Below are 27,434 nucleotides of genomic sequence, written 5' to 3' on the forward strand. Positions count from 1 at the left end.
AACCATGATAAAAATAGCCAAGGTGAGTCTTTGCGATGTTTTCATCATCCTCTTGAGCTCGTCAGTCTTTGTTGTCTGCTGCATCCCTGTCTGGTGTTTCTACGGCACCTCACTGTATGGTGTTTTCACGGCACCCAATGTAACTCGATGGCATCACATTGTTTAAGCCCATCATGGGAAAAGTTTCCATGGCACCTGTCAGGTTTACTAATTAGACATTCATTAAACAGGACAAAAAAGGAAGCAAAGACACCAGTTCAAGTCTCGCGAAGAGAGAGCAGAGGAACTGTCTCGGACAATTCACCACTGCACTCTCTGATTATCCTCTCCTCAGCACCTCTATTTATTTAGTTTCAAAACGTGCCTTCTTTACATGGGTGTTACAAAAAGAAGACACGTGAGCGAAACATAGTTGGAAACAAAGTGTGTGTGAATGTGTGGAAGATTGCTGAGTACAGGTGTGGTCATCATTTCTTTAACAGACAACAGGTGCTCCTGGTTCTAACAGTTCTGATCATTAGATGTTTTTGTTCTTGTGGTATCTCCTGCTCGGCGGCTGCCACGATATCTAGAGCAGAGCAAAGCATTTCTTTATTGGAAGCAGATGTATGATAATTATATTCACAATTATTCTTACATTCCCCCCCTGTTTATCGTACATTTTCTACCATGTTATCTAGAGCAGAGCAAAGCATTCTTCATTGCAAGCAGAAAGTTTTTAATTGGAGCAAAGCAAAGCATTCTTCATTGTAGGCAGAAACAATATATTAATGGGAGCAGAGCAAAGTTACACTAGGAGAAAAATATAACACTAATCACTTGTAGCCCTAACCCTTCCAGATCAGAGAACAGGTCTGGTAGAGAAGTCATAACGTCATCATTGTGGTCAACAATATCACTGTCATTACTCTGTTTTGCCAGTAGTGGATATATTTCTGCCAATTTTGAATTCGTCAGGGCAATAGCAGTGAATATAAATTAAGTGATGCCTCTATGCAGGGAATATAACAACATCCACACAATACAAGAATAGCTGCAAACACAGCTATAGAAACTAGGACAGAGAACACCCAAGTTTTTAAATTTGTGAAACTTTTTTTTTTTTTTCCCACCACTCAGACCAGGCGTACGTGTTCACACCAGAGTGCTCCTTCATCTTGTGGTTCAGGGTGCGGAGGCCTTGAATGGCCCTTGTGAGTGACTCATTAGTTGCTGTGTTATTTGGAATAAACAACACTGGTCACCGAACATTGAGCAGACACCACCCTTCTCGGCCACGAGCATGTCGACCGCTATGGTGTTCTGGAACGCCATGAGTGAGGTTGCAGCTGGTTGTTCTCTTATGGCAATAAAGCCTGCTTCCGTACAGTTACCTAGTTTCTGTACATTGTAATATATGTATTTGATTCTGTATTTGGGTTCTCCATAACAAAATGGATTCGCATCCTGCAGCAATCTGGTCAGCAAACTGGTACGCATTGTGGGATGCAATTACATTAGTTTATGTCGGATCTCTAGCTTTCCAATAGGACCTTCGCCTTAAGGAGAAAGCAATGGGAGGTCCAAAGATGGATGGGGGCAATTGTATATTCTCTGCTGTGGATGGAAACAGAGTCACAGATAAGAGCAGTGATACCAGTGCACATGTTCCTGGTGCATTTATCAGTGTGTCACAACTTTTGACCAACACACCACCACCACACATCTATGAATGGTAACAGTGGGGCAGTTTGCCGATGGATATAATGACACAATGTTTTGTAGAGACTTCCCACCTTAACACCTGTCCCTGTAAATCTAACAGAGGAGAAAATAGCCAATGCAACATTAGTAGAAAATATCAGTTTATCATTTCCTTCTTTAGTTGTTGGATGAACACTATTCCATTTCTGACAAGTAGTGTTAAGAGTTGTTTTAGTCATTACCTCCAGGATACACTGTGTTGGGAAATCAGGCCCAAACCACGAGGCTGCCACCACGCTTGACAGTGGGGATGGTGCACTCAGGCTGATGATCTGTGTTGCTTTTATGCCAAACATCGTTTTGTATTGTGTCCAAAACGTTCGATTTTGGTTTAATCTGACCAGAGCAACTTCTTCCACGTTTGGTGTGTCTCCCAGATGGCTTGTGGTAAACTTTAAACGAGACTTTTTGTGGATATCATTGAGAAATGGCTTTCTTCTTGCCACTCTTCCATAAAGGCCAGATTTGTGCAGTGTACGACTGATTGTTGTCCTATGAACAGACTCTCCCACTTCAGCTGTAGATCTCTGCAGTTCATCCAGAGTGGTCATGGACCAGTCATCCCTGCACTACACCATCAGGAAAAAAAAAATGTAACAAATTACTGTGCTTTAATAAATTTATTACTGCCATTTGTCTATTCATCCTATGTTTATGAATTAACATCTACTGTACATGCAGTTTTACCTGAACACTGGCATAGACTAAGCAAGAGCTGAATGACATGGACAAAATAGAAAGAACCACATGGATACACCTTACACACTGTAAAAGTGCATCTCATCTGAGTCACCCAAGGTGAAAGGTGATCAAAGTCCAGCATACGGTGGGTGCAGATTTATAGTATCTGAAAATACTTGAAGGCTGGTGAAGATTCAAAAGACACTTGACTCATTTAGGGGTGACTTGGTTGACATGACCTCAAAATGACTAAATAATATGATAGCATGTTGGACTGTAACATTAACAGCCATAATGAGATTTTTGTTCATATGCTACTTTAGGACACCTGTAAAGCTGACAAAAATACATAACAACAGAAACAATAATTATACTCAGTCAACTATGCCTACCACACATAAGATAAAGAGGCACAACCTCATTTCAAATAACATTGGTAAACAACTATGCGGGTGTCACCGAGGCATGAGAGGAGGACTCCATGTGTGCCTCCCAGTGACTCAGTTCAGCACTTTTTCAATTCCTTGGCAGAGTCTAATTGCTGGGGCTTCCATCTATGGGCTTATGCTAAAGGGAACGCTCACTTTCTTCTCACCATTTGCCAATTTAATGTTACCTTAAACCTGAATGCCATACAAAAGAGTACATATACTATGGAGGGAGTATTTTAACCGAAAAACCCTGAGGAACACTTTTTCATTATTATGATTATCTTTTTTTACAAATAGGAAACAAAACTGGTTGTTATTAATGTAGAATGCAGCTAACAAGGTAAACTATAGTTACTTCACATGCATGGGCCCTAGGCCCCACTGCTCCCATGCAGTGATGTGTTGTGGTGGTGTGTTGGTAAAAAGTTGTATGACACACTGATAAATGCAGCAGGAACGTGTGCACTGGTATCACTGCTCTTATCTGTGACTATGTTTCCATCCAAAGCACAGGATATACAATTGGCCGCATCCATCTTTGGACTTCACCTTGGGTTCTCCCGAAGGCAAACGTCCTCTTGGAAAGATGGAGATCTGACATACATTGATGCAATCAGCATCCCACGAGGTGTACCAGATGAGTATAAGTTGGTTAGCCAGATTGCTGCAAGATGGGAATCCATCTTGTTATGGATAACTCTGAATAAAAACGTTGAAAGAATCAACTACATACATTGCAATGTACAGAAACTAGGTAATTATACGGAAGCAGGCTTTATTGCCATAAGGGAACAACCTCACTCATGACGTTCCAGCACCGCATAGGTCGACGTGCTCCTGGCCGAGAAGCGTGGTGACTGCTCAATGTTTGGTGACCAGTGTTGTTTATTCCAAATATCACAGCACCTGATGGGTATAGCTGTTTGCAGGTATTCTTGCATTGTCTGGATGTTGTTGTATTCCCTGCATAAAGGCATCACTTAACCAACTTATAACCACTGCTATTGCCCCGACAAATTCAAAATTGGCAGAAATATATCCACTATTGGCACAACAGAGTAATGACAATGATATTGTTGACCACAATGGTGACTTCTCTTCCAGACCTGTTCTCTGATCCAGAAGATTACAAGTAATTAGTGCTATATTTTCCTCCGAGTGTAAGCCGAAAGGGTGATCTATTATATGATTTAAGGATTTGAGCAAATGTTGGATAAACAGGAGGATAATGTAGAAATAATTGTAAATAGTATTAAGTAACTGCAATGAAGAAATGCTTTGCTCTACTCCAATTCAGTTACTGCTCTGCCTGCAATGAAGAATTCTTTGCTCTGGCTGCAATAAAGAATGCTTTGCTCTGCTCTAGAAAATGTGGTAGCAAATGTCGGATAAACAGGAGGGAAATGTAGGAATAATTGTGATCGTAATTATCATACATCTGCTTCCAATAAAGAAATGCTTTGCTCTGCTCTGGATAACGTGGCAGCCTCCTAGCAGGAGATAGCAAGAACAAAAACATCTAATCATCAGAACTGTTAGAACTGCTGCCTGTTAAAGAAATGATGACCACACATGTATTCAGCAATCTTCCACACATACACACGCACATGAACAAATGTGTACACTTTGTTTCCAACTATTTTGTCATCTCCTTTTTGTAACATCCACGTAAATAAGGGGCGTCTTAAAACAAAATAAATAGAGGTGCTGAGGAGAGGGTAATCAGAGAGTGCAGTGGTGAATTGTACGAGACAGTTCCTCTCCTCTCTCCTCGCGAGACTTGAACTCGTGTCTTTGCCTCCTTTTTTGTCCTGTTTAATGAATGTCTGATTGGTGAACCTGACAAATACGTATAGACATAGATAGCTGGTCACCCTTGCTCAACATTCAATGTCTCGATTTAAATTTAGTCTAGATTAAAGTTACAAGCATTTGATTTAGAAAATCTGTGGATGAGAGAGCGTCAAGGGCATCATGAGCTGCACAACAGGTCAGAGACACTGTATCATGTCAGTAAAATCAGACAATTACAACCTTATTTCTCCTCTCATTACCCCTCTCATTACACACACTGTTACAAACATTGAAACAATTAAATCCCAATTGTCATTATACACATTTTCAAGCTGCTTTTGAGCGCATTACCAATGGTACGCACAAAAGCTGGTGCTATGCTGTACACGATGAAGGTGATGAGATGATCCAGAGCTGATCCGATCCTCAAAAAGCAAGTCATGTAAAATGAGTCAAATTACAAATTACATGTGGACAAGGCAGCCCATTATGACAGATTATTTGATAACATAAATGTTGAGGGCAGGTCATGTAGATCTCATTCAGAGAAACTCAGAGTGTAATGTGGGTCCCCCCTCCCATGGTAAGATCACCTGTGGGAGGGGGCATATGGTTCAGGTGCAGCGTAAGCCAAAGCCAAAGGTGATCTGTACTGAATACTAAAGCTTCTCTCCCAAAGTAAAAGAAATCTCTCATGAGTTTATCTATCAATTTTATATACTAAATCAATGCGCTTATTAATCACCAAATGGGAAAATGACCTTTCCATATCTAATTGTAATTACGGATAAAATATGTAGAAATATGTTTAGAATGACAAGAAATTACATATGTAGAGCTTACACAGTGTACAGTGAAGTGTTCCATTGAACTCACTTTACTCGGTACACAGTGGTTAAAATTGGCTTTACATCTGTTAATTTATGCATGAAATCCATTTCCTCGTCTTTTCTCCGTTTCTTAGGAGCTACTGCGGTCTCTTCCTCTGTGGAGGCCAGGTAGTCCCGTGCTTTTGTCCCTGACTGGTTTAACCCTAGAGAACCCGTGGGGTCACACCCAATGTAATTAAGGGTCCACTGTATAAAGACAACGCACCGCAGTTACTCGTTTTACCTTTAAAGCCCAACGTCTCACATGTGTCCACCTGACAGTGACTGCTGGTGGGGATTCCCCTATGTTTCAGAGGGAGCCCTCTTCCAAAACTGGAAGTAAATTTGTAAATATTTCCAAATGTGATGTATTTGTGTTCCTTTGATGCTTATTGATTAATTTAGTTTGTACATAAAATTTTAAAAGATGATTGAGATGTCTTGGGTTGTCTAGGGTTAAGTAGGTGGTGGTGGTGGTGGTGGTGGTGGTGGTGGTGGAGGTGGGAGGCGGTCACCTCCCACACTTCGCAGGGGTTCATCTCCTGCACTCGGGGCAGGTACTGTAGTGAGTCTTGACAGGAATGTCCCAAGTAGGGTGCTGTGGGTCTTGGTGGGCCAGCCCTTTTCATCAGTGGTTGCCCGGCCTGATGGCCTGACCTGCAGGAGGCATATCTCTTAATCACTCACTTAGCACACATTAACACCATTGACTCTACATATTTTTTCACACTAATCACATCAAAGCACATTTACAATTGAAGCCAGAAGTTTACAACACTGCAAAAACACGTTAGTTTTTTTTTTCTCATTGTCTGAAGTGGATGATGTAATTTCTTTGGAAGTTCCTGATAAATTAACGTATCTTCAAATAACCTCAAATACTCTGGTTCCTTTTTTGAAATCTTGAGAAAATTTAAAGAAATTGGCAAAGAAATCTCAGCAAGAATTGAGGAGCTTCAAGAGTCTGGCTCCTCCTTGGGTGCAATTTCCAGATTATTGAACGCGATTCATCTGTTAAAACAATTATACACACATAAAAACAGAATGGTACAGTGGCGCAACTGGTTACAGCATTAGCCTCACTGTTCTGAAGACCAGGGTTCAAATCCTTGCCTGGCCTGTGTGGAGTAAATATGTTCTCCTCGTGAGAGAACAACAGAACTGGAGGTGGCAGAAATGAAGATGTTGAGGTTCTCGCTAGGAGTGAGCAGGTTGGATAAGATACAGTGAAGAAAATAAGTATTTGAACACCCTGCTATATTGCAAGTTCTCCCACTTAGAAATTATGGAGGGGTCTGAAGTTTTCATCGTAGGTGCATGTCCACTGTGAGAGAGATAATCTAAAAAGAAAAATCCAGAAATCCCAACATATGAATTCTTTAACAATTTATTTGTGTGATACAGCTGCAAATAAGTATTTAAACACCTGAGAAAACCAAGTGGGAGAACTTGCAATATCTCAGGGTGTTCAAATACTGGTTTTCTTCACTGAAAGAAATGAGTTCATTAGAGAGAGAGCCAAAGTTGGATGTTTTGGAAAAAAGGTTCAAGAGAGCAGACTTTGGTGATTTAGACATCCAGAGCCAAGACAGTGAGCATATTGTTAGAAGGATGCTGAGGATGGAGCTGCCAGGCAAAAGATCAAGAGGAAGACTAAAGAGAAGGTTGATGGATGTTGTGAGCGAAGACATGAGGGTAGTTGGTGTTTTAGAAAGAAGAACGAGGAGATAGACTTAGATCAGGGGTGTTAAACTCAAATTCACAGTGGGCAAAAATTTTAAATTGAACAAAGCCGCAGGCCGAGGTTGAACAAATGAACTTTTTAATATGCAACCAAACAAGTTTTGATTTAACAATGAATATTGAACAAGCAAGGGTTATATAACTTAAAAGTACAGGCATGGAAAATCGAGTTGCTAATAATACTACTAATAATAACAATAGTAGTACTACTACTAATAACAATAAACATATCAATGGCATATCAAATAAAGTTTAAGTAAAAATTGAAGCCTCCTTTCTGTTTGTAGCATTCTCAGATAAATGTCAAAATTAGCTTCTTACACAGGCTAATAAATTTGAAAATCAAAAAAACATCACTATGAAAAAATTAACTGTTCAGGCCTTGGAATAGCAAGAAAAAATGCATAGAATTTTTTTTTTTTTTTTATTTTCCGACACACTGATCTACTCTGATGTGCTCAAGCCAGACACCTGGGATCCTTTCTTGCGTTGCATTACACTGGAGTACAATCAGCTCCATTTGGGCATGGTTCATGCTTTTTCCACACCAACTGCGAAGGGATTACTCAGCAGTTCAAATCTAAGTTTCTGGACATCAAAGTCGCCAAATTACCAGCTAAACTCAGCGCTGAGCACACTGAGCTTTTCAGCAAACTGTGCACACACGGTGGTAGAGATCTGCGTTTTTATGGTTTGACAGCAGGAGAAATGGCCAAAGTGCGCTTGTACCATCTGCTTCTCCCACAGGCACATCTTCGTTTTAAAAGCTCTCACTGACTAATACATATCTGTGAATGTGTCCCCGCCCTTGCAGCTGTCGGTTCAGCGCATCGGGGTGGCTTGAGATGGCACACAGAAAGGCGAGCTCACACAGAAACTTTTGCTCCCAGAGCTCTGCTGTGTCCTTCCCTTTGCTTTCCAGAAACTGACATATTTCTTCGCGCAGTTCGAAAAATCTGTTCAGCACTTTTCCAAGGCTTAACCATCTCTCCTCTGTGTGATACAGCACATCTGTGTGTTCTGTACCACACTCTTCCAGAAAACCTTTAAACTGACGATAATTGAGACCTTTGGCTCTAATAAAGTTAACAACTTGTTACTTTGCTCACAACATCCTCCATCTCTTGCACTTTACCAGACAAGTATCCCCGATGTAAAATGCAGTGATAAACGGAATTCACCTGCACAGTTCTCTTCAAGCATCTTTTCATGAATCCTGCCCACCAGTCCATTCTTTTTACCACTCATCGCTGGCGCACCATCAGTGGTTAATCCCACAAGTTTCTCCCACGGCAGGTTTATCTCACTGACACATTTGCAAACCTCCTCAAAGATTTATTTTCCTGTGGTTGTGCCATGCATGGATTTAAATCCCAAACACTCCTCCGTAACACAGAGATTTGAGTCCACACTGCGGACGAAGACTGACAGCTGCCCAGTATCAGATGCGTCAGTGCTCTCATCCACAGCAAGAGAAAAATAAACTAAATCTTTTCCCATCTCCATCAACTGAACATGTTGATTGGTAGCAACGTTACCCAACGCCCCTCGTAGCACCGTCGGACTTTGCTACCTTTCCAGCCAGAGTCGCCCGCCGGCCAACGCCCCTGGTAGCCCCTGCTGCCGCAGGGTCCGGCCGACAAAAGATTTGATCGAGGGATGACTTTCAGTTGATCGCAGCGAGGGAGCTGCTCTGCTACGCACAAAACCCTGACCCAGAATCAGGTCGTCTGCAAGTCATTTAGCACCAGGCTCTCCACGGACATGCGGTGCGAAGTTCGGAGAGGGGGCGCCCATCATCCGGGCGCACCCCGTCCCGGTCTCGAGCGGCTCTGCTCGGCGAGAGGGGGTCGCCCTCCTCCCGCCTACCCGGGCCGAGCCAGGGCGCCGCGGCGCTTCGGTATCGGCGCGTCTAGGCAGGATTCTGACTTAGGGGCGTTCAGTCATAATGGTCGCATGTGCGCTCAGCTATTGTGTTTCTGCTCAGGCTTACGTTTGCGAAGGCCTGCTTCTTCTCGGGGAACACTTGGTCACAAACCTTCATCATGCATTTTTTTTTTTAGAAACTCCCTCATTCAAGGGTCGGGCTGATTTGGCAATTTCTTCTGTCACGATATAACTTGCCTTTACAGCAGCCTCACTTTGTGTTGTGGCTTTTGAGAACATTTTCTGCTGTAAAAAGAAAGCTCTTTTCATTTTCTTTACCTAAAGTCCCTAAAAACCCCTAAATTTTCAAAGGTGCATTTAGCGGCTCTTAAAAGTCCTTAATATCCGCGAAAAGCGGTCAAGCCCCTAAAAGGCCTTAAATTAAACAAATATCAAAGGGAGGACCTCTACTGCCAAAATTCTCCCTAAAAAATAAATTAATCTTTTATGTAAAAATAAATAGCAATCCGTCTGGCGTCCAAATCAGCCGGAAATTGTCAACGGAAGTCACCGTGTTGAGAACTAGTCGCCATCTTGTCAATATTCCATTGTCTGTTTCCGTGAGTCGGCATTTCACTTTGTCTTCGTTACGACGTAGCGTAGTTCTTTCATCGATCCAACTTGTATCACGGGGAAGTGCATTTTTCAAGAAGCTTGGGTTGAAAGTAAGGAGTTTGGGAGCTGGGCTCGTCGAGATCCAAAAGATCGGGACATGTTTTACTGCCATCTGTGCAAGCAGAGTTACCAGGTTGAAAAGATGGGAGTCAAAGCGCTGGAGTCACACCGGAAAAAAAGGAGACACGCTGATTTGACGAAGACTCTCTCATCTTCCGTTGGTATGAATCTGTTTCTAAAATATCAAGATAGTGAAGCATCAACTTCGGGCAGTGGTACTAGCAGTGCATGCGCACTAGGGATCACAAAAAAACGCTTACTTTCATGACCGGTTTTAACCGAACAGTTGTAGCAAAAAAACAATTACCCGGTTTTAAAACCGGTACCATAGTGGTGTTTACATAATTCACCCGCGGGACCTCGAGTTGGGGTGCGGGGTTCCACACGGACTGTTTTTGTTGTTGCTCTTCCGGAGTGATGAGTTCACAGAGTTCCCCCCGTTATGCGAGTAGTGTTTTTATGTCTGCCAATAAAACAGGTTTTGTTCCTGTTTCCGACACTCCGCCTCCGACTCCTTTTCTCCGGCGCTACAACATCGATCGTTAATTTACTCCGCGGTAATGGGGTAGTTTGTATACAATATTGACAAACAAGCTTGTTGAATGTGGCTTTCAACAACGCACTTGTGTAAGTTAAATTTTTATTTTTATTTTTTTTTTGTAAAAATGTTTTAATGTTGACATTCTTCTTTCGGACTTTTAGAAAGGGCATGAAAGTATACTGAGCGTTTCCTCGATGCCTTGTTTGTTTCTTTGATTTAACTGAATGTTCTTTTGAGTCCAACTTTACTCTAACAGAGAAACTTGAAAAAAGTGGAAATGATGTTGAAAAAATAGTCCAATGTGGAGTACCGGAACAGGAAGCAATGATTGGAAATTCTAACCGATTTCGAAAGTCAGATTACAGTTTCGGTTTAAAAAAAAAAAAAAAGAAAAAGAAAACCGGTTATAACCGGTTATTTGTAGCCGGTTGCGATCCCTAATGCGCACCTACATTGTACAGCCATTGACTTCAACCAGCCAGAAGTCAGGCTTTATGAACGTAGTTCAATACACGAAGACGGACTCGTTAAAGGCAGAGATTGTATGGACTTTAAAAGTGATCTGCAGCCATTACAGTTACAAATCTTGTGAAAATAATTCAAAAGTGTTTGCAGTCATGTTCCTAGACAGTGACATTGCTAAAAACTACCACTGTGGGGAAAGAAAGACTTCATACCAGGCTACATTTGGCATCGCTGCCCACTTTTCATCTCTACTGCCTCAAAGCCAAAAAAGCCAGAATAGAGACTGACATATCAACGCTTATTGAGAAGGCTGACAGGCTGTGTGAGCAGGCAGAAGAAAAGAGGAATCTGAGGTTTATCACCGAGGCCAATGCACTCAGAGGCAGAGCAAAGAACAAGAGAGCCACTTTGGCACCTCTGCAGCAACAAATAGAGGAGGCACTGGGTAGGCTCAAGGAGCTAGAGTAGGGGTGCTGAAACAGACATCAGTAAAAGACATTTGTGTATGTAGTTGCAATTGTAGTGAGAATCTGTTTTTCTGTATACTGTTATGTGAAGACGTTGACAATGGTCATATCAATGAGAACTACCACAAGGGGCGACAGGTGATCACTGTCATAGGTACTGAGATACTGGAACATTTAATGAACCAAGAACGGTTGATGGCACCATTGGGTGAGTCTTTTTTCCTTACTCTTGATTTCCCACGATGGCCCTAAATTTTTCGTGTCGGCCCTAAATTTTTTCCGGTTCAGCCCTAAATTTTTCGTGTCAGCCCTTAAGGATGCCCCTAAAAAGCCCTTAAAATTTTTGGTCAGACTGAGTATGAACCCTGCCTTCTGGCTCCTTTCAGCCGTGTCTATGTCCTTCTATTTGTCCTGGTGTTTTGTTTCATCCGTGTCGTCTAATATTGTACTGGTCTGTCTTTTCCATATGTAAACAGATATCCCATCTCCCACCTGTCCAAAAAGTTCAATTTTCTGCCTTTCTCTTCGCCATTTCTTTGTATGGTAACTCATTGACATCTGTCGTTTGAGGTCGCAGTGTGGTCCGGGGGAGAGCAACGGGGATACAAAGTCCACCGGGGGTTCTAGCCGAAGGAGTGTGCACGGACATTGACCACTACCTTCTTAATACATCCGCTACCATAGACACTACTGACACAGAGGAGGAGGCATGTCTGCCTCTGTCACGTTGTAGAGCAACAGCAGAGGATCATGGGATTTGTAGTATAAGAGGTGAACGTGGCTTCCGCTGTGTAATACTGGCGGGCCAGCTCTAATATGAATTTGAAATTACCTCGCGGGCCACATATAATTCCACTGCCGGCCAAATTTGGCCCGCGGGCCAGAGTTTGACACCGATGGCTGAAATGGAAGATGACACGCTGTGGCGACCCATAACGGGACAAGGCGAAAGGAAAAGAATAAGAATCTCTCTCTCTCGCTCTCTCTCTCTCTCTCTCTCTCTCTATCTATCTATATATATCTTCTTCTTTTCCTTTCGGCTTGTCCCGTTAGGGGTCGCCACAGCGTGTCATCTTTTGCCATCTGAGCCTATCTCCTGCATCTTCCTCTCTAACCCCAACTGCCCTCATGTCTTCCCTCACCACATCCATAAACCTTCTCGTTGGTCTTCCTCTCGCTCTTTTGCCTGGGAGCTCCATCCTCAGCCCCCTTCTACCAATATACTCACTCTCTCGCCTCTGAACATGTCCAAACCATCGAAGTCTGCTCTCTCGCATCTTGTCTCCAAAACATCCAGCTTTGGCTGTCCCTCTAATGAGCTCATTTCTAATCCTATCCAACCTGGTCACTCCGAGCGAGAACCTCAACATCTTCATTTCTGTCACCTCCAGTTCAGCTTCCTGTTGTTTCTTCAGTGCCACCGTCTCTAATCCGTACATCATGGCCGGCCTCACCACTGTTTTGTAAACTTTGCCCTTCATCCTAGCAGACACTCTTCTGTCACATAACACACCAGACACCTTTCGCCAGCTGTTCCAACCTGCTTGGACCCGTTTCTTCACTTCCTGACCACACTCTCCATTGCTCTGTATTGTTGACCCCAAGTATTTGAAGGCGTCCACCCTCGCTATCTCTTCTCCCTGTAGCCTCACTCTTCCCCCTCTACTTTTCTCATTCACGCACATATATTCTGTTTTACTTCGGCTAATCTTCATTCCTCTCCTTTCCAGTGCATGTCTCCATCTTTCCAATTGTTCCTCTGCATGCTCCCTGCTTTCACTGCATATGACAATATCATCTGCGAACATCATGGTCCAAGGGGATTCCAGTCTAAACTCATCTGTCAGCCTATCCATTACCACTGCAAACAGGAAGGGGCTCAGAGCTGATCCCTGATGCAGTCCCACCTCCACCTTAAATTCCTCTGTCACACCTAAGGCACACCTCACCATTGTTCTGCTGCCATCATACATGTCCTGTACTATTTTAACATACTTCTCTGCCACACCAGACTTACGGATGCAGTACCACAGTTCCTCTCTTGGTACTCTGTCATAGGCTTTCTCTAGATCCACAAAGACACAATGTAGCTCCTTCTGACCTTCTCTGTACTTTTCCACGAGCATCCTCAAGGCAAAAAATGCATCTGTGGTACTCTTTCTAGGCATGAAACCATACTGTTGCTCGCAGATACTTCTGTCCTGAGTCTAGCCTCCACTACTCTTTCCCATAACTTCATTGTGTGGCTCATCAACTTTATTCCTCTATAGTTCCCACAGCTCTGAACATCCCCTTTGTTCTTAAAAATGGGAACTGGAACACTTTTCCTCCATTCTTCAGGCATCTTTTCGCCCGCTAGTATTCTGTTGAATAAGTTGGTCAAAAACTCCACAGCCATCTCTCCAAATTGCCACGTCAGACCAGCATCTTCCTCCACCATTGTAACCAACTCTCTACTGGGTGGTTATCAATAGACACTGCCACCCCTCTCTTTTTCAGAGTGTCCAAGACATGCTGTGGTGACATGGTGCTGCTTTACCTTTTGCTCTCTGGCAGGCTAGGAGCCTGAATTCATGTGTGAGGTCGAGAAGTTCTGACTAGACACGGCTTGGGCTCTGGTACCGGTCCTCTTGAGAGGGGTAGTTATTCTCTTCTACTCTGGAGTTGTAAACAGTGAGAAGCACCCAGCAGGTGTGGTATACGTACTGATTGAGGCTCGACTCAACACGTGGTAATTGGGGTTCTCCCCAGTGTATCAGAGCGTAGCCTCCCTCCGCATTTGGGTTGCAGGATGTGAGTACCCACCCTTTTTGGAGTCCTGAGAGGGAGTGCTAAAGAGCGCTCCGTGTGAAAAGGCCATGCTGTGGGCTGTTGTGTTTTTGGTCTTCTTCCAGACTGCACTCTTCTAGATTTTGTCATTGGGTCATCCCATTTCACGACCACAAACTGACATTCTCCCCTTGGCCATCTCGGACAGATCAGACCTCAGATGTTACACAGTTATCAGTAACTTGCCTTCAACATAGTCTTGTCACAGAGCTTCTGTTCCTGTTTGCATCTAAAGCTAACCACATTTCCAGACATTTGAAATCTTTAGCTACACGTTCCAATCATTTACTAATTATTAGTTGTCTTTAAGTGAAATCTTTTTTTGATACTATAAGCAAGAGACAATCTCATTTTTGTGGATTTTTATTTAAAAAAGAAAGGCTTTGGAAAGAGAGGAAAAAGTACAAGTCTTACGAGTTGTCACACCTTGCTAAAGATCAGACTAAAAGTCCTTCCATTATATCAAAGTGAGACACACTGAGAGAGACAAAACAAGACTGCTGAAAGAGAGTCAAAAGGAACATCATGAGGAACAGCTTGACCAGGAGAACTAGAAGCCACAACAGTACAAAACCTGAATATAGATTTAACAGATACGGGGAGTCCTCGGGTTACGAACGAGTTCTGGTCCTATGCTGGTAATGTAACTCGAATTTCGTTGTAAGTCATATTTCACCATTAAACTCCGAATTAACATCAAAATACTTTGTATAGAAAAACAAATACATTGAAATAAAAAATGAGATGCTGTACTTACCATTACTGCTGAGAGGTCCGTGGAGAAAAAGGAGAGGGTGTGCTTGGCTATTGCGAAGGAATCTAGTCCTCATCCATAACATAAGCCTTTCCATCTCGACAAGTATCAAAGAACATGGTTTTGTGATCACTATATCCGACATAGGAACGGAACTCCTCACATGCGCTAAAATATGGGCTTTGTCTTTAATATTTGTGTCCCCATGTTGGATGACTGAAACCTCGCTCTTTACCGATGTTCATCGGTGTTTCTTCTTTCTCCGATCTTTTTATGATCTTGAGCTTTGTTTTGGATTTCTTTTGGCTGCAGAAGCATTGCGAAAGACACAGCTTTCTTCTTTGGGGCCATAATGTCTGAAAAGAAGGGCAAAAACACAATCAACCACTATGCACATTAGCAAAACAACAAATATAAATGTGTAACATAAGATATCAAATATCATATAGAAATGTATATGTATACCTTTTTTTACCACTCTATGTACCTGTATAGTACTATACAATATGATTGTATTTTTTTATCTTTCATCCATACCTAAATAAAATGCGCTCTATTAACTTTTTGAAAATATTTTTGGAAAAATCTGCGCATTGTTTTCATGAAATTACGGTAAATACTCTTTTTAACGCTGTTACCATTATCAACAACCCTTTACTCCACATTACTGAAGCCGCCCAATAAAAAACATAAAGGCTATCATCCAATTTCGCGCACACAGACAGGACTCAGGCGTGTCTTGTGTGTCTTGTCTTTTGTGTGTGTGTGTGTGTGCGTGCGTGTGCGTGCGTGTGCGTGTGTGTGTGTGTGTGTGTGTGTTGTGTGTGTGTGTGTGTGTGTGTGTGTGTGTGTGTGTGTGTGTGTGTGTGTGTGAGAGAGTGTTGTAGAGTACATGGGAGGCTAGGGTGAGATAATCACCTTAGCAATAATAATTGTTTAAGGTATAGTAAGATTACGTCTTCGGCCAATGAGCAAAATTAGGTGGGAGGGTGTTTAGTGCGCATCCGTAGTTGCGGCTGTTTACAGCGCATAGCAAGAGAGGAAGACTCAGACTCTGGTGGGAAAACTGCATTTGCTAAATGGAGATTCAGACACTACTGTAACCTCGTCCAGTGTGGAGAAGCTGGCCTTCACACCAAAGGGACTCTCTGACGTCAAGTTTGAGAAGCTGCTTCTCCAATACAACCACTGGTTTAAGGGCAAAAATGTTGAGAGGACTGGGTTGGGTGGGTGGATATTTGGAGAGAGGAATCCATGCATGTTAAAGTTCACATGTGTTGTAATAAATTCAAATCTAACCCAGAAGTTAATGAATGAAGAGAAGGAAGAGTAGAAGAGGCAAGCCTGAATGACCAGGAAGTGGCAATGATTAGTAAGGGGGAAATTAGAAAGACACTGATCAGGATTAAAAATGGAAAGACAGTTGGTCCTGATGACATACCAGTGGAGGTATGGAACCAATTTGGAGAGGTGGCTGTGCAGTTTTTGACCGACTTATTCAATAGATTACTAGTGGGAGATAAGATGCCAGAAGAATGGAGGAAAAGTGTACTAGTTCCCATTTTTAAGAACAAAGGCGAGGTTCAAAACTACTGTGGAAACTACAGAGGAATAAAGATAATGAGCCACACAATGAAGTTATGGGAAAGAGCAGTGGAGGCTTGACTCAGGTAAGAAATAAGTATATGCGAGCAACAGTATGGTTTCATGCCTAGAAAGAGTACCAGAAATGCATTATTTGCATTGAGGATGCTTATGGAAAAGTACAGAGAAGGTCCGAAGGAGGTACATTGTGTCTTTGTAGACCTAGAGAAAGCCTACGACAGAGGGCCGAGAGAGGAACTGCGGTACTGCAGGCACAAGTCCGGTGTGGCGGCGAAATATGTTAGAATAGTACAGGACATGTAGGAAGACAGTAAAACAACGGTGAAATGTGCCATAGATGTGTCAGAAGAATTTAAGGTGGAGGTGGGACGACATCAGGGATCCGCGCTGACCACCTTGCTGTTTGTGGTAGTAACGGATAGGCTGACAGATGAGGTTAGACTGGATTCCCCTTGGACTATAATGTTCTCAGGTGATCTGCAGTGAAAGCAGGGACCAGGTGGAGGAACAATTAGAAAGATGGAGGCACGCACTGGAAAGGAGAGGAATGAAGATTAGCTGAAGTAAAACAGAATATATGTGCATGAATGAGTGGGATTGTGGGAGAAGAGTGAAGCTCCAGGGAAAAGAGATAGCAAGGGTGGGTGACTTCAAAAACTTGGGGTCAACAATATAGAGCAATGAAGAGTGTGGCAAGGAAGTGAAGAAACTGGTCCCAGCGGGGTGGAACAGTTGGCGGAAGGTGTCTGGTTTTCTATGTGACAGAAGAGTCTCCGCAAGGATGAAGGGCAAAGTCTATAAAACAATGGTGAGGCCGACCATGAAGTATGGTTTAGAGACGGTGGCACTGAAGAAACAACAGGAAGCAGAACTTGGGGTTGCAGAAATGAAGGTGTTGAGGTTCTTGCTCGGAGTGAGCAGGTTGGATAGGATTAGAAATGAGCTCATTAGAAGGACAGCCAAAGTTGGATGTTTTGGAGACAAGGTTCGAGAGAGGAGACTTCGATGGTTTGGACATGTCCAGAGGCGAGAGAGTGAATATATTGGTAGAAGGATGCTGAGGATGGAGCTGCCAGGCAAAAGAGCGAGAGGAAGACGAAAGAAAAGTTTGATTGATGTTGTGAGGATGGACATGAAGACTGTAGGTGATAGAGAGGAAAATGCACGAGATAGGCCTAGATGGAAAAAGATGACACACTGTGGCGACCCCTAATCGGGACAAGCCGAAAAGGAAAGAAGATGAATGGGATGGATAATAGTGTTAATCTTTCCTGTGTTGCTCACCTGACCTTGGTCAGAACACCCAGGGGAGGCGCCTTCCTTCTCCAAGGCCGTGGTGGTCCTCCTCTGGGTTATAGTCCCTTCTCTATCTCATTGCACAGATGAGCCAGGTGACAGCAACAATAAAGGCACAAAGCACTGATTAGCTGTTTGAATGGGTTTATTAGCTTGTCAGCACATTCACTGTCAGTTCATCCAACTGTAATCCCTACTCTTCGCTGGTCGCCATCCCTCCACTTCACTGTACACGCTCGCACCCGTGCATGCAGTTCCGCGTGCCTAGTCCCGTCACGCTCACACATAGACGCAGATTGCCACACGTGCTGAGATTGTCACAATAGCTGTAACACTTGGGCGACATATTTTTTGTATGTTTTTGTCATGCGATGTCATGTGATCTGCCAATACGACCGTTGCATTTGACCCTCATTGAGCACCCCTGTGTTATATGAGCTTTCACAAGAAATTGTCAGATGGATGAAAGAGGAAGTGTTGATCTTATTATGGCATGCAGTCCCATATAATAATTACTGTCATGCTTGTTTCTTGTTAATTGTGGCATGTTGTTTGTGTTTCAATAAAATACAGTGGTACCTCTACATACGAAATTAAGCATTGCAGAAGTAATTTCGTAACGTGAAAAGTTCATAAGTAGAAATGCATTTTATATGTAAATTTCCTAATCCGTTCCAGGCCCCCTGGCCCCTCCCTCCCCCTGCCAAAAATAACCATTCAAAATCTATATAATGTAAAGAAGAGTACAAAATTATGTTCATTTACCTTAAAAATAAGCATTCAAAAGTGTATATGTTATGAAGAATAATAAAAAATTATGTTCATTTAACTTTGGCCTTGTGTGCATGGCGATCAGAAAGGCATCGTGGTATCATTAGAGGCGGAGGCACGCACACAAATTAATTCCACTAAAATTAATAAATTCCATAAACTATAAATTCAAAGCAAACAACATAAACTTTCAATGTTTCCTGAAGTACCAATCCACAATGTTTGCCTTTCACGGCTTTAATAATTTTGCGGAAATGTGCAAGGCAAACGTCATCGAAGTGAGTGATTGCCCGACTAGTTAACACATTTTCCAAATGATTCTTTTGAATAAATTTGGAAATATCATGGAATTTAGTCAACGCGTCTTTTATTCTGGCTGACAGAATGGTGGCTGCCTCCTCCTCTAAGCCACAAACTGCTCCTGCGTTGTCATGTGTGAACCAACTCATCAATGTCCTCCATAGCCTTTCCCAGTGAAACTATTTCCTCAACTTTAGATTGAACCTTCACTTTGAACCTCTCAATTCTAGCAGCAGGGGCATGAGGCCACATGGCAGCAGCATGATGGCACTGGTCATCAATTTTTTGGGCCCCATGGTGAAAAACGATGAATAGATGCGCGAAGAAGTTGTTGAATACACGTGAGCGTATGACAGTGGCAAACAGTGACGAACATACAGGAAGTGCGTCACTTAAGATTGATCCCTTAACCCCCACCCCCGCCCCCCCCAAAAAAACATTGACGTAGCTACGAGCCAATGGAGGGATGTGATGGCAGGAAGTTGCTCCATGCTTGCCAATAGGTGGAGCTCCTCTCTTGCGCCACACATACAAAGAGACAGGATGTGCGTCATGGCTAAATATTGACGTCCTTTCTAGCCAATGTGATGCTAGGAAAGTGCTCCAGCGGTGGCCAATGGGAGAGCAGCTCTATCGCGCTGCATTCAAACCACGATACAGTATAGGATGTTTACGTTCAGTGGAATCCAGTGCCATTTTTTTCCTTTCGTATCTTGTATTTCGTTCATAACGAGAAAAAATTTACCGGGGAGACTTTACGTAACCTGAACTTTTCGTTAGTAGAGACTTTCTTAACTGGAGGTACCACTGTAATTGCGTGTGACAAAATGTTGCTTCCTGGTAATGGGTTGCATGTTTTATTTGTTGGGGTTTTTTTTTGGCACTGAGATCAGATTCGTCAGTCGGTGAGCAAACATAAGATGCTGACTGTATTTTTTTTTGATTGTCCAATTCCCCATTGTTCAGTTGATTTCCTCTGGATGCTAGTTTTAGCTGAAGAACACATTACATTTTACAATCAGTTGATGAAGAAATCCAGGTAATACCAAAGGATTCTTGCAGTTTGTCTTGCACCATCTGAACATAAAATTCAAATTCAGTGCACATACTGTATTGAGCAGGTCTATAACCAGGTTAAAGTCCTTATGCAAAAGAAAACAAACGAAACCCCACGCGTGAATGACAGTGTATGGAAGAATAATGAAACCAAACTGAAATAAAAAAAATAGTACAATTCCTCCTGGATGTGAGCTGATTCTGAACTCATCCTAACAAACTTGAAATTATGTGACTGCACCTCTGTGTCATCATGGTGTCATCTTTCCATTAACCTCACTTGGGGTTCCCCAGCCCGGCTGGTCTTTTTTTAAGCAATCCTGGTTGGCAGTCATTGCTCCAACATTAGTCTCTATTGAACTCCATTGTTCCCCTGGCTGGAGTCGGCCTGTGTAGACCAGCAACTGATCGTATCAATGAGTGTGTGCAGGAGTTGTGGTTCGGTCAGACTGCGTCCTAAGCCACTGAATGCTGATGACTCCAGTCGTCCCCACTTGCAGCGTTGTAGTGTTGTTCTTTTGAGTGTTGTATCCTAAACAGTTGTCTTGCGCATGGTGCATGTTCAGTGCAACACACTCTTTTCTCTGATAAGGAAGGCATGAACTCTTTCTTAAAACCTATTTCCAACCCATCTGAAATATGGCAGCAAATTAACTTCAGCGGTTCTCTGTAAAACAGAGGCAGCACGCCCCAAATGGAAGTGACAGGACAGTGCAATTTATCAACATAACCCTTGCACTGGCTCACCTGCACCACCATGCATCATTATACAGTACACACTGCACGCTTACACATCTAAGACACTGAGTGACTTGGGATTGGTGTGTTGAGGCCTTTTGAGCATAATGTACCTTGGTAATGGGTCTGTACTTGTCTGAGTGCGTGAAATTTGTGCGTACACTCATCTGTGCATATGATAGAGGGGTCTGTATACTGCAGGGTGTTGAGCCCAACCTCACTCTTCTGTCCCCCTGCCCTACTTGTTATCTCTTTGATTTCCTCTTCTCTTTTCAATTCTCGCTATTTCTCATACCACCTTTCCCACCCCAAAACAAATTACAATTGCGGAAAGCCATAAAAAGAGGGCCAGCCGAGTGTAGAGGCCTCAAGGATTAAAAGTATATTATTATAAAGTATCATAAATATTTAGAATATCAGCAGTTATTTGTTTCCACAATAGCATGCTGAGGATTAAATATAAAATATTTAGTTTTTCAGTACCATTTGTATAATGCAACATACTGTCCAATACAAATGAATACATCCATAATACCCATTTAAATCACTAGCCATATATACAGACTGTACTTGTATTCACCATAAGGAGGACCTATATGATCACCCACATTACATATGTAAATGTACATATGTATTTAAGGGCATTGAAGCCAGAGCTTTACATACACTTTTATTTTTTTGTCTCACTGTCTGAAAGAACATGGAATAAAAGTATAGACAAAATTGTGATGTTCAGGTATTTTTTTTTTTGACAAATGTTCAATCAAATGTCCAGAATGTTCCTCAGAAGTGATAATAGGGATCGGCACCTCTGTTTGCCCTACAGGAGTTTCCTCCAGAGTCGTCAGAGATCATCTCTCAACAGATACACAGCAACTACTCATCACTGGAAAGAATCTGGCATGTGTTGGATTCGGGGTAATCTTTACCAAGTCTCTGCCAATAAACTGTCCCGCACAGTCTCTCACAACATCCAAACAGGTAGACTTAACTGCTGTTTTTCAACACAAACTGCATGCCTTGTGTTGTCTGTCTTATGATTATTCAATTCAGCTTGACTTTCAGAATATGCATGACAAGGGTTTACATAATGAACAGAGCAGTAAAGAGAAACGGGCATGTGATTTTTCCGTTTATAGATGGGATTCCGTCGTTGTGAGTTGCATAGATGAAAAAAAATCTGTTTTTCTGCAATATTCTGACCGTAATCCGTGCCAGAATCCACACTCATTCATTTTCTGATCCAATTTTTGCAAGCAAGGTGGAAAATTTGATACGCGTCTGTTGATTGGTCGAATGTGTTCCTCCTGACCAATGAAAATGCTAGTTGTATACGAGGCAGTTTATGGGGCCATTTGCAATTTAACACGATGGCGGTGCTCGAAAGGAAAGATACCTCTCGAGTGAAAGAAATTGATAGATAAGTCAAAAATAAATTCCGATGGGATTGGATGGAATGAGAAATTATCGATACAGTTGGAAAGAAGGAAGTTACCGCTCTGTTAAGCTATGGATCAAGAGGTTTCAAGGCATTGGAAGTTCACGCGAAATGACCAAAACACGTCAAACAACTGGAAGCAAGGAAAAACTTTTCCATAGCTGGTACATTCGGATGTCAACGCAAGGCCAACAGACCTTATGGACTTCATCCCTTGTTTACGTCCACTACTACCGGTATTGAGAAGCAAGATCCACCGAAACAACCAACCCCAGTTGCAAACAGTGTGTAGTCAATAACAATTTGAGAGTTCTGAAGCAATTACTTGTAAAAACGTATGTATTATTTACTGCTAACGAAACATGACGTTGATAATTGTTGTCAAATTAATGCGTTCAATCATTTACAAAAACAAGAAATTAAAACTTTTTGAATGGATACAATATACACACTATGAAAGCACACTTGCATGCAACGATGCAAATCTGAATTCAATTTACTTTCCCTTTTAATAGTTTATCTTGTTTAATTTGTATTACAATTTGTAATTTTTGGGGGTAAAGGTATGTGCCTAAATAATGAACAATCATATTGTGTACATTTTGAAAACAGAGTAGCATTTATTTATAGATGTACTAGAAACATTTAATTCATAATTCAATTTATAAAACTTGCACATTAAAATTGGTGATCATCCTTTCATCATGCTTGTAGCCCCCAGACCCTGGCTATTTTTCAATCTTTTTTCATTCAGTCAAATCACATGCCTGGAGAAAGTTTTGTTAGATTTCGCACCATAAGACAAAGGCTGCAGGTGTCCAAAATACTTTGAGATAACTACAACCTGCACTAATGCGAATAAGTCACATGGGATCTCATTTTTCAAAAAGTGCTCATTCTCATTCTAAATTTATTTGTGTGACTGAAATGTAGAATGCTTACACGCCCCCCCCTCAAAAAAATTATCTGTATTTATCAAATGATCAGGCACCTGTTATTTCCACACCAGTATGCAATCTGTGCTGATAAATCTCACCTCTTTGAAACAGCGGCTTTATGTGCGTGCGCTCGACGACACACCTCAATCAAGCGACGAGGTGGATGATAGTCCAACATTTTTTTTTTTTTTTTTTTTTGGCACGCCGTCACGTGATCGACACATTGGGCATCCCTGATGTAACTGAATTTCCTTTGACATGGCTAATTATGTTGAAGACGTAAATGCGTTCGCAGTATGTGAAGCAGCTCGGAACATGTGCTTTGGCATAACTTCCGAACATTCTCAGGATGGTTAACTTGCATTTCCTGTTTCTGGGTAATTACTGATTCTTTAGGAGCAGGCTTGTTTAGTTAACGTTTATGTAATAAACATGTAAATTAATGTCAACACTACACAAAATAAACAGCGTCTTTCAATATCTATTTTTTCTACCTGGAACAAATTTTACGCGCATGATTTTTCATGCTCGACTGTGCAGATTTGCGAGCGCGATGGTGCTCGCGCTGCATCATGCTTGTCAAATCACAGTGACTGTTAGTTTACATGTTTATTTCATAAACATTGGTAACAAAACAAGCCTGCTCCTAAACAATCATTCACCTCAAAACAGGAAATGCAAGTTAACCGTACTGAACGTGTTCGGAAATGATGCCAAAAGCACATGTTCCGAGCTGCTTCACGTACTGAAAGCGCATTCATGTCGAAAGTCATCAACATAATGAGCCATGTCAAAGGAAATTCAGTTACAGCAGGGTTGCTCAGTGCATCGATCGCGAGGCAGTTTTGGTTGATCGTGTGATGGCGTGAAAAAAAAAAAAAAAAAAGACGTTTGACTATCATCCACCTTTTTGCTCGATTCAGGTGTGGCCAATACGTCGAGGTCATGCACATAAAGGCGCATTCTCGCAAGCCGGCCTCCTATTTACGGCAGTCGAGGCAATGTGCGCGTGCACCCAACAATGCCACTGTCACCACCTTACGCATCACTAATCAAAGTAATTAGCAACCTATTGCCACCTACTGATATAGAAGTGTATTCTGTGATTACGCTGCCTATAATTGGACAGCACGGACAGTCAGCGACTGCACATTATCTGCAGATTCTTTTGCGCCAATAAGATGAAATTGGATGGGTTCTCACGGCATACTAGACACTACACCACAGCACAGTAGTGTGCCGCGGCACAGTGATTGAAAAACACTGCTGTCGACTGATGAATAAACATCTAAGCGATATGGATTGGAGATTATCACATTCCCATCCATCCATTTTGTTAGCCGCTTAACCTCAAAAGAGTCACAGGAGTGCTGGAGCCTATCCCAGCTGTCAACGGGCAGGAAACAGGGTACACCCTCAACTGGTTGCCAGCCAATCGCATGGCACATGGAGACAAACAGCCGGCCTCACAATCGCACCTTGGGGCAATTTAGAGTGTCCAATTAATGTTGCATGAAATTTGTGATGTGGGGGAATACCGGAGTTCAATATACCGGAGTGAGGAAAGTCACGCAGGCACAGGGGGAGCATGCAAACTCCACACAGAGAGGGTTGGGATTGAACCCGGCTCCTCAGAACTAGCCCACCGCTTTCCAGATGCGCCACCCTGCCGCCCAGATTATCGTCATAATTCGCCTTTCTGTTGATTGCAAGATGCCGCATGTTACTAATCTCCCGTTAAAACGTCTCCATGGCCACAAGTCCCATTCAAAACAGGAGCTGGATATACACTTGGATGACTTTGGTGACCCTCTTAATGTGTTCTATTTGCTGGTTCACATTCTACCATAAGGTTTTGTGTTTCACCATGATGAGAGCTGTGTAAATTTATAGCTATACCCACATCCTCACACATACGCCCATGTTGATGAATATCTTGTTTTGTGTGGAAATGCTAATACACAAGCTTTATACACACTTCTGCCCATAGACATGCTTGGTAAATGAGGCCCCTGGAGGTGTTTGTTCATCTAAATTCACATATTCCTTCATGGATTTGCTTGAGTTAAGAGCTAATACCTGTGAAAACTCAAGACCAAATAGTGTCTTCATATATCCACATTCCTGTAACCTCCGTAACAACTCCTCATCTTAGGGATAGTTTTTTTTTCCTCAGCACTGATTACAACTTCAACCTTTTTTCCAAGAGCCAGGTTTTCTTTTCCTCTCTAGCACTACCAACATAATTTGAAGCCAAATCCAAACTGTGCTTTTGCTCAATCAGTCAGACATGTTTCAGAATTCCCCAAGATACTCGAACCCTTCCACTTGGGACAGGATCTCATCCCGACCCAGAGAGGGCACGCTGCCCTTTTCCGACTGACGACCATGGTCTCAGATTTAGAGGTGCTGATTCCTCATCCCAGCCGCTTTACACCTGGCTGCAAACCGCTCCAGTGAGCACTGGAGGTCACTGCTCGATGAAGCTAACAGAGGCACATCATCTGCAAGGAGCAGAGATGTAATGCTGAGGCTGTCCATAAAGGTTTTGAACAAAATTGGGGACAAAGGGCAAGCCTTTGCGGAATCCAACTCTCATCGGAAACGAGTCTAACTTATTGCTGACAATGCGGACCAAACTGATACCGGTCGTACAGGGACTGAACAGGCTGTGAGGAATCCAACAACTAACAAATGGGACAAGCATGAGGGCGCAGGACAGGGCAAGGAGAAGTGAGCAGGGCTGGGCAACTGATGTGTGGTGGGAGTAGTTATGTTGTGCCTTAACAGCTGTAAGGACTGTCCAGGGAGTTGATGTAATAATACAGGGTGAGTCGTCAATGGCTCTACATCAACCAATGAACCCCTCTTAGTGGGTTTCAGAAATGTATTATTGAATAAACAGTCAAACGTGCATGTTAGTCAGCTGGTGCCCGGAGTGGCTGTGCTGACACAGTGAGGACGGCCTGACTTGGCCTTGCACATCCATTGCGTCCAAAGGGGGCTGCCGGAGCGTTTGTGCGTGAGTCCTAACCCCCAGTGGCCGGACAACCAAAGGGGACTAGGCCCCAGGAAAGTTTTTGGAAAGACCCACATAACCAAATTAAAGCATCAACTTGCCTTTACTGAAGTATTGGTATTTTCATTACTACATAGCCCACAATGCAGTTTGAAACAATACACTGAGGTTTGTGCTAGACTCAGGCTACGCAAATTCCATCTGGATAAATACTACCTTAAGTGGGTAAGAATATCATGAATATCTGAATTTAAAGGGGAATTCCAGTGCTTCGCATGAACAATGTATTCAGTAGGTCATGTAATATGTACTCTATTTTGACAATGTGATGTTAAATCCTCTCTCATTTAGTACTGTTTTGAGAAGATTATTATTGACAATTACGCATTTTCTGGGGCGCTGCCATTTTCGTGAGTCACATGACTTACATGCGCGGATGTGACATGGAAGGTGCGTACCAAAGGCTCAATTACATTATGCCCAGCGCTGATTTGTCGGATTTATCCTCATCTGATGAAGCAATAGCAGTATCGGTTGATCGTGAAGACAGAGGAATACTTCCATACAGATTTGAACCTGTGGCTATAAATAATGTTCAATATTCGGATGGTTCTTCGGACGGGATGACGCTGTAGTCTGAGTACGCGCAGGACGTAAGTCCGTAAACAAAGACCCCTGGAGCTCTGGCGGGCAGCAGAGGAAGGATCTTCGGAAGGGAGTGACGCGGAGTCTGACGAGCGAGCAGAGCTTCGGCATCCGGTGGAGGCCGCAAGCCAAAGCTCGGCAACAAAGGCCCCGTGAGCTCCGGGCTGGCAGAGTCCATTAGCCGCGGACGCCGAACCTAGGCTGAAGGCTTCCGCTACTGCCGAAGGTGGGCCATGAGCTCCAGCAGCGGGCCGCAAGCTGAACTTTGACGTCTGGGGAGGCCTTTAACCGAGCTTCCGTGGCTAACGAAGTGGGCGGCGGCGGGCCACGAGCCGAGCTTCCAGGCGGCGGAGGCCATTAGTCCCGGACGCTGAAGCTAGGCTAAAGGCCTCCGCCGCCTGAAAGCACTGCTCGCGCCCCACCACCGGAGCTCACTCGTCAGACTCCACGTCATTCCTGTCTGAAGAACCATCCGCGGCTGCCGGCCCGGAGCTCAGGGGGCTTTTGTTTACGCACATAACGTCCCACGTGTAGTCAGAGTAGTCACACTCCGGCGTCATTCCACCCGAAGAACCATCCGAATATTGAACATTATTTACAGCCACAGGTTCAAATCTGTATGGAAGTATTCCTCCGTCTCCCCAATCAACCGATACTGCTATTTCTTCATCAGATGAGGATAAATCCGAGAAATCAGCGCTGGCCATAAT

The 27,434-nt window shown here is 43.0% G+C and overlaps 1 protein-coding gene across 5 annotated transcripts in view; it reads left to right on the forward strand.

Moving 5' to 3' along the window:
* zc3h3 (zinc finger CCCH-type containing 3) overlaps positions 1 to 27,434 on the forward strand; it is a 118,551-nt gene that overhangs the window by 58,639 nt on the left and 32,478 nt on the right. For all 5 annotated transcript variants that reach the window (XM_061825410.1, XM_061825406.1, XM_061825407.1 and 2 more), the window contains one exon: positions 21,511 to 21,665. In XM_061825410.1, coding sequence (XP_061681394.1) covers positions 21,511 to 21,665 — 155 coding nt within the window. The remainder of the gene's footprint in view (positions 1 to 21,510; positions 21,666 to 27,434) is intronic.

The sequence above is a fragment of the Syngnathoides biaculeatus genome, chromosome 7 (assembly GCF_019802595.1).
Source record: "Syngnathoides biaculeatus isolate LvHL_M chromosome 7, ASM1980259v1, whole genome shotgun sequence".
Taxonomy (NCBI): domain Eukaryota; kingdom Metazoa; phylum Chordata; class Actinopteri; order Syngnathiformes; family Syngnathidae; genus Syngnathoides; species Syngnathoides biaculeatus.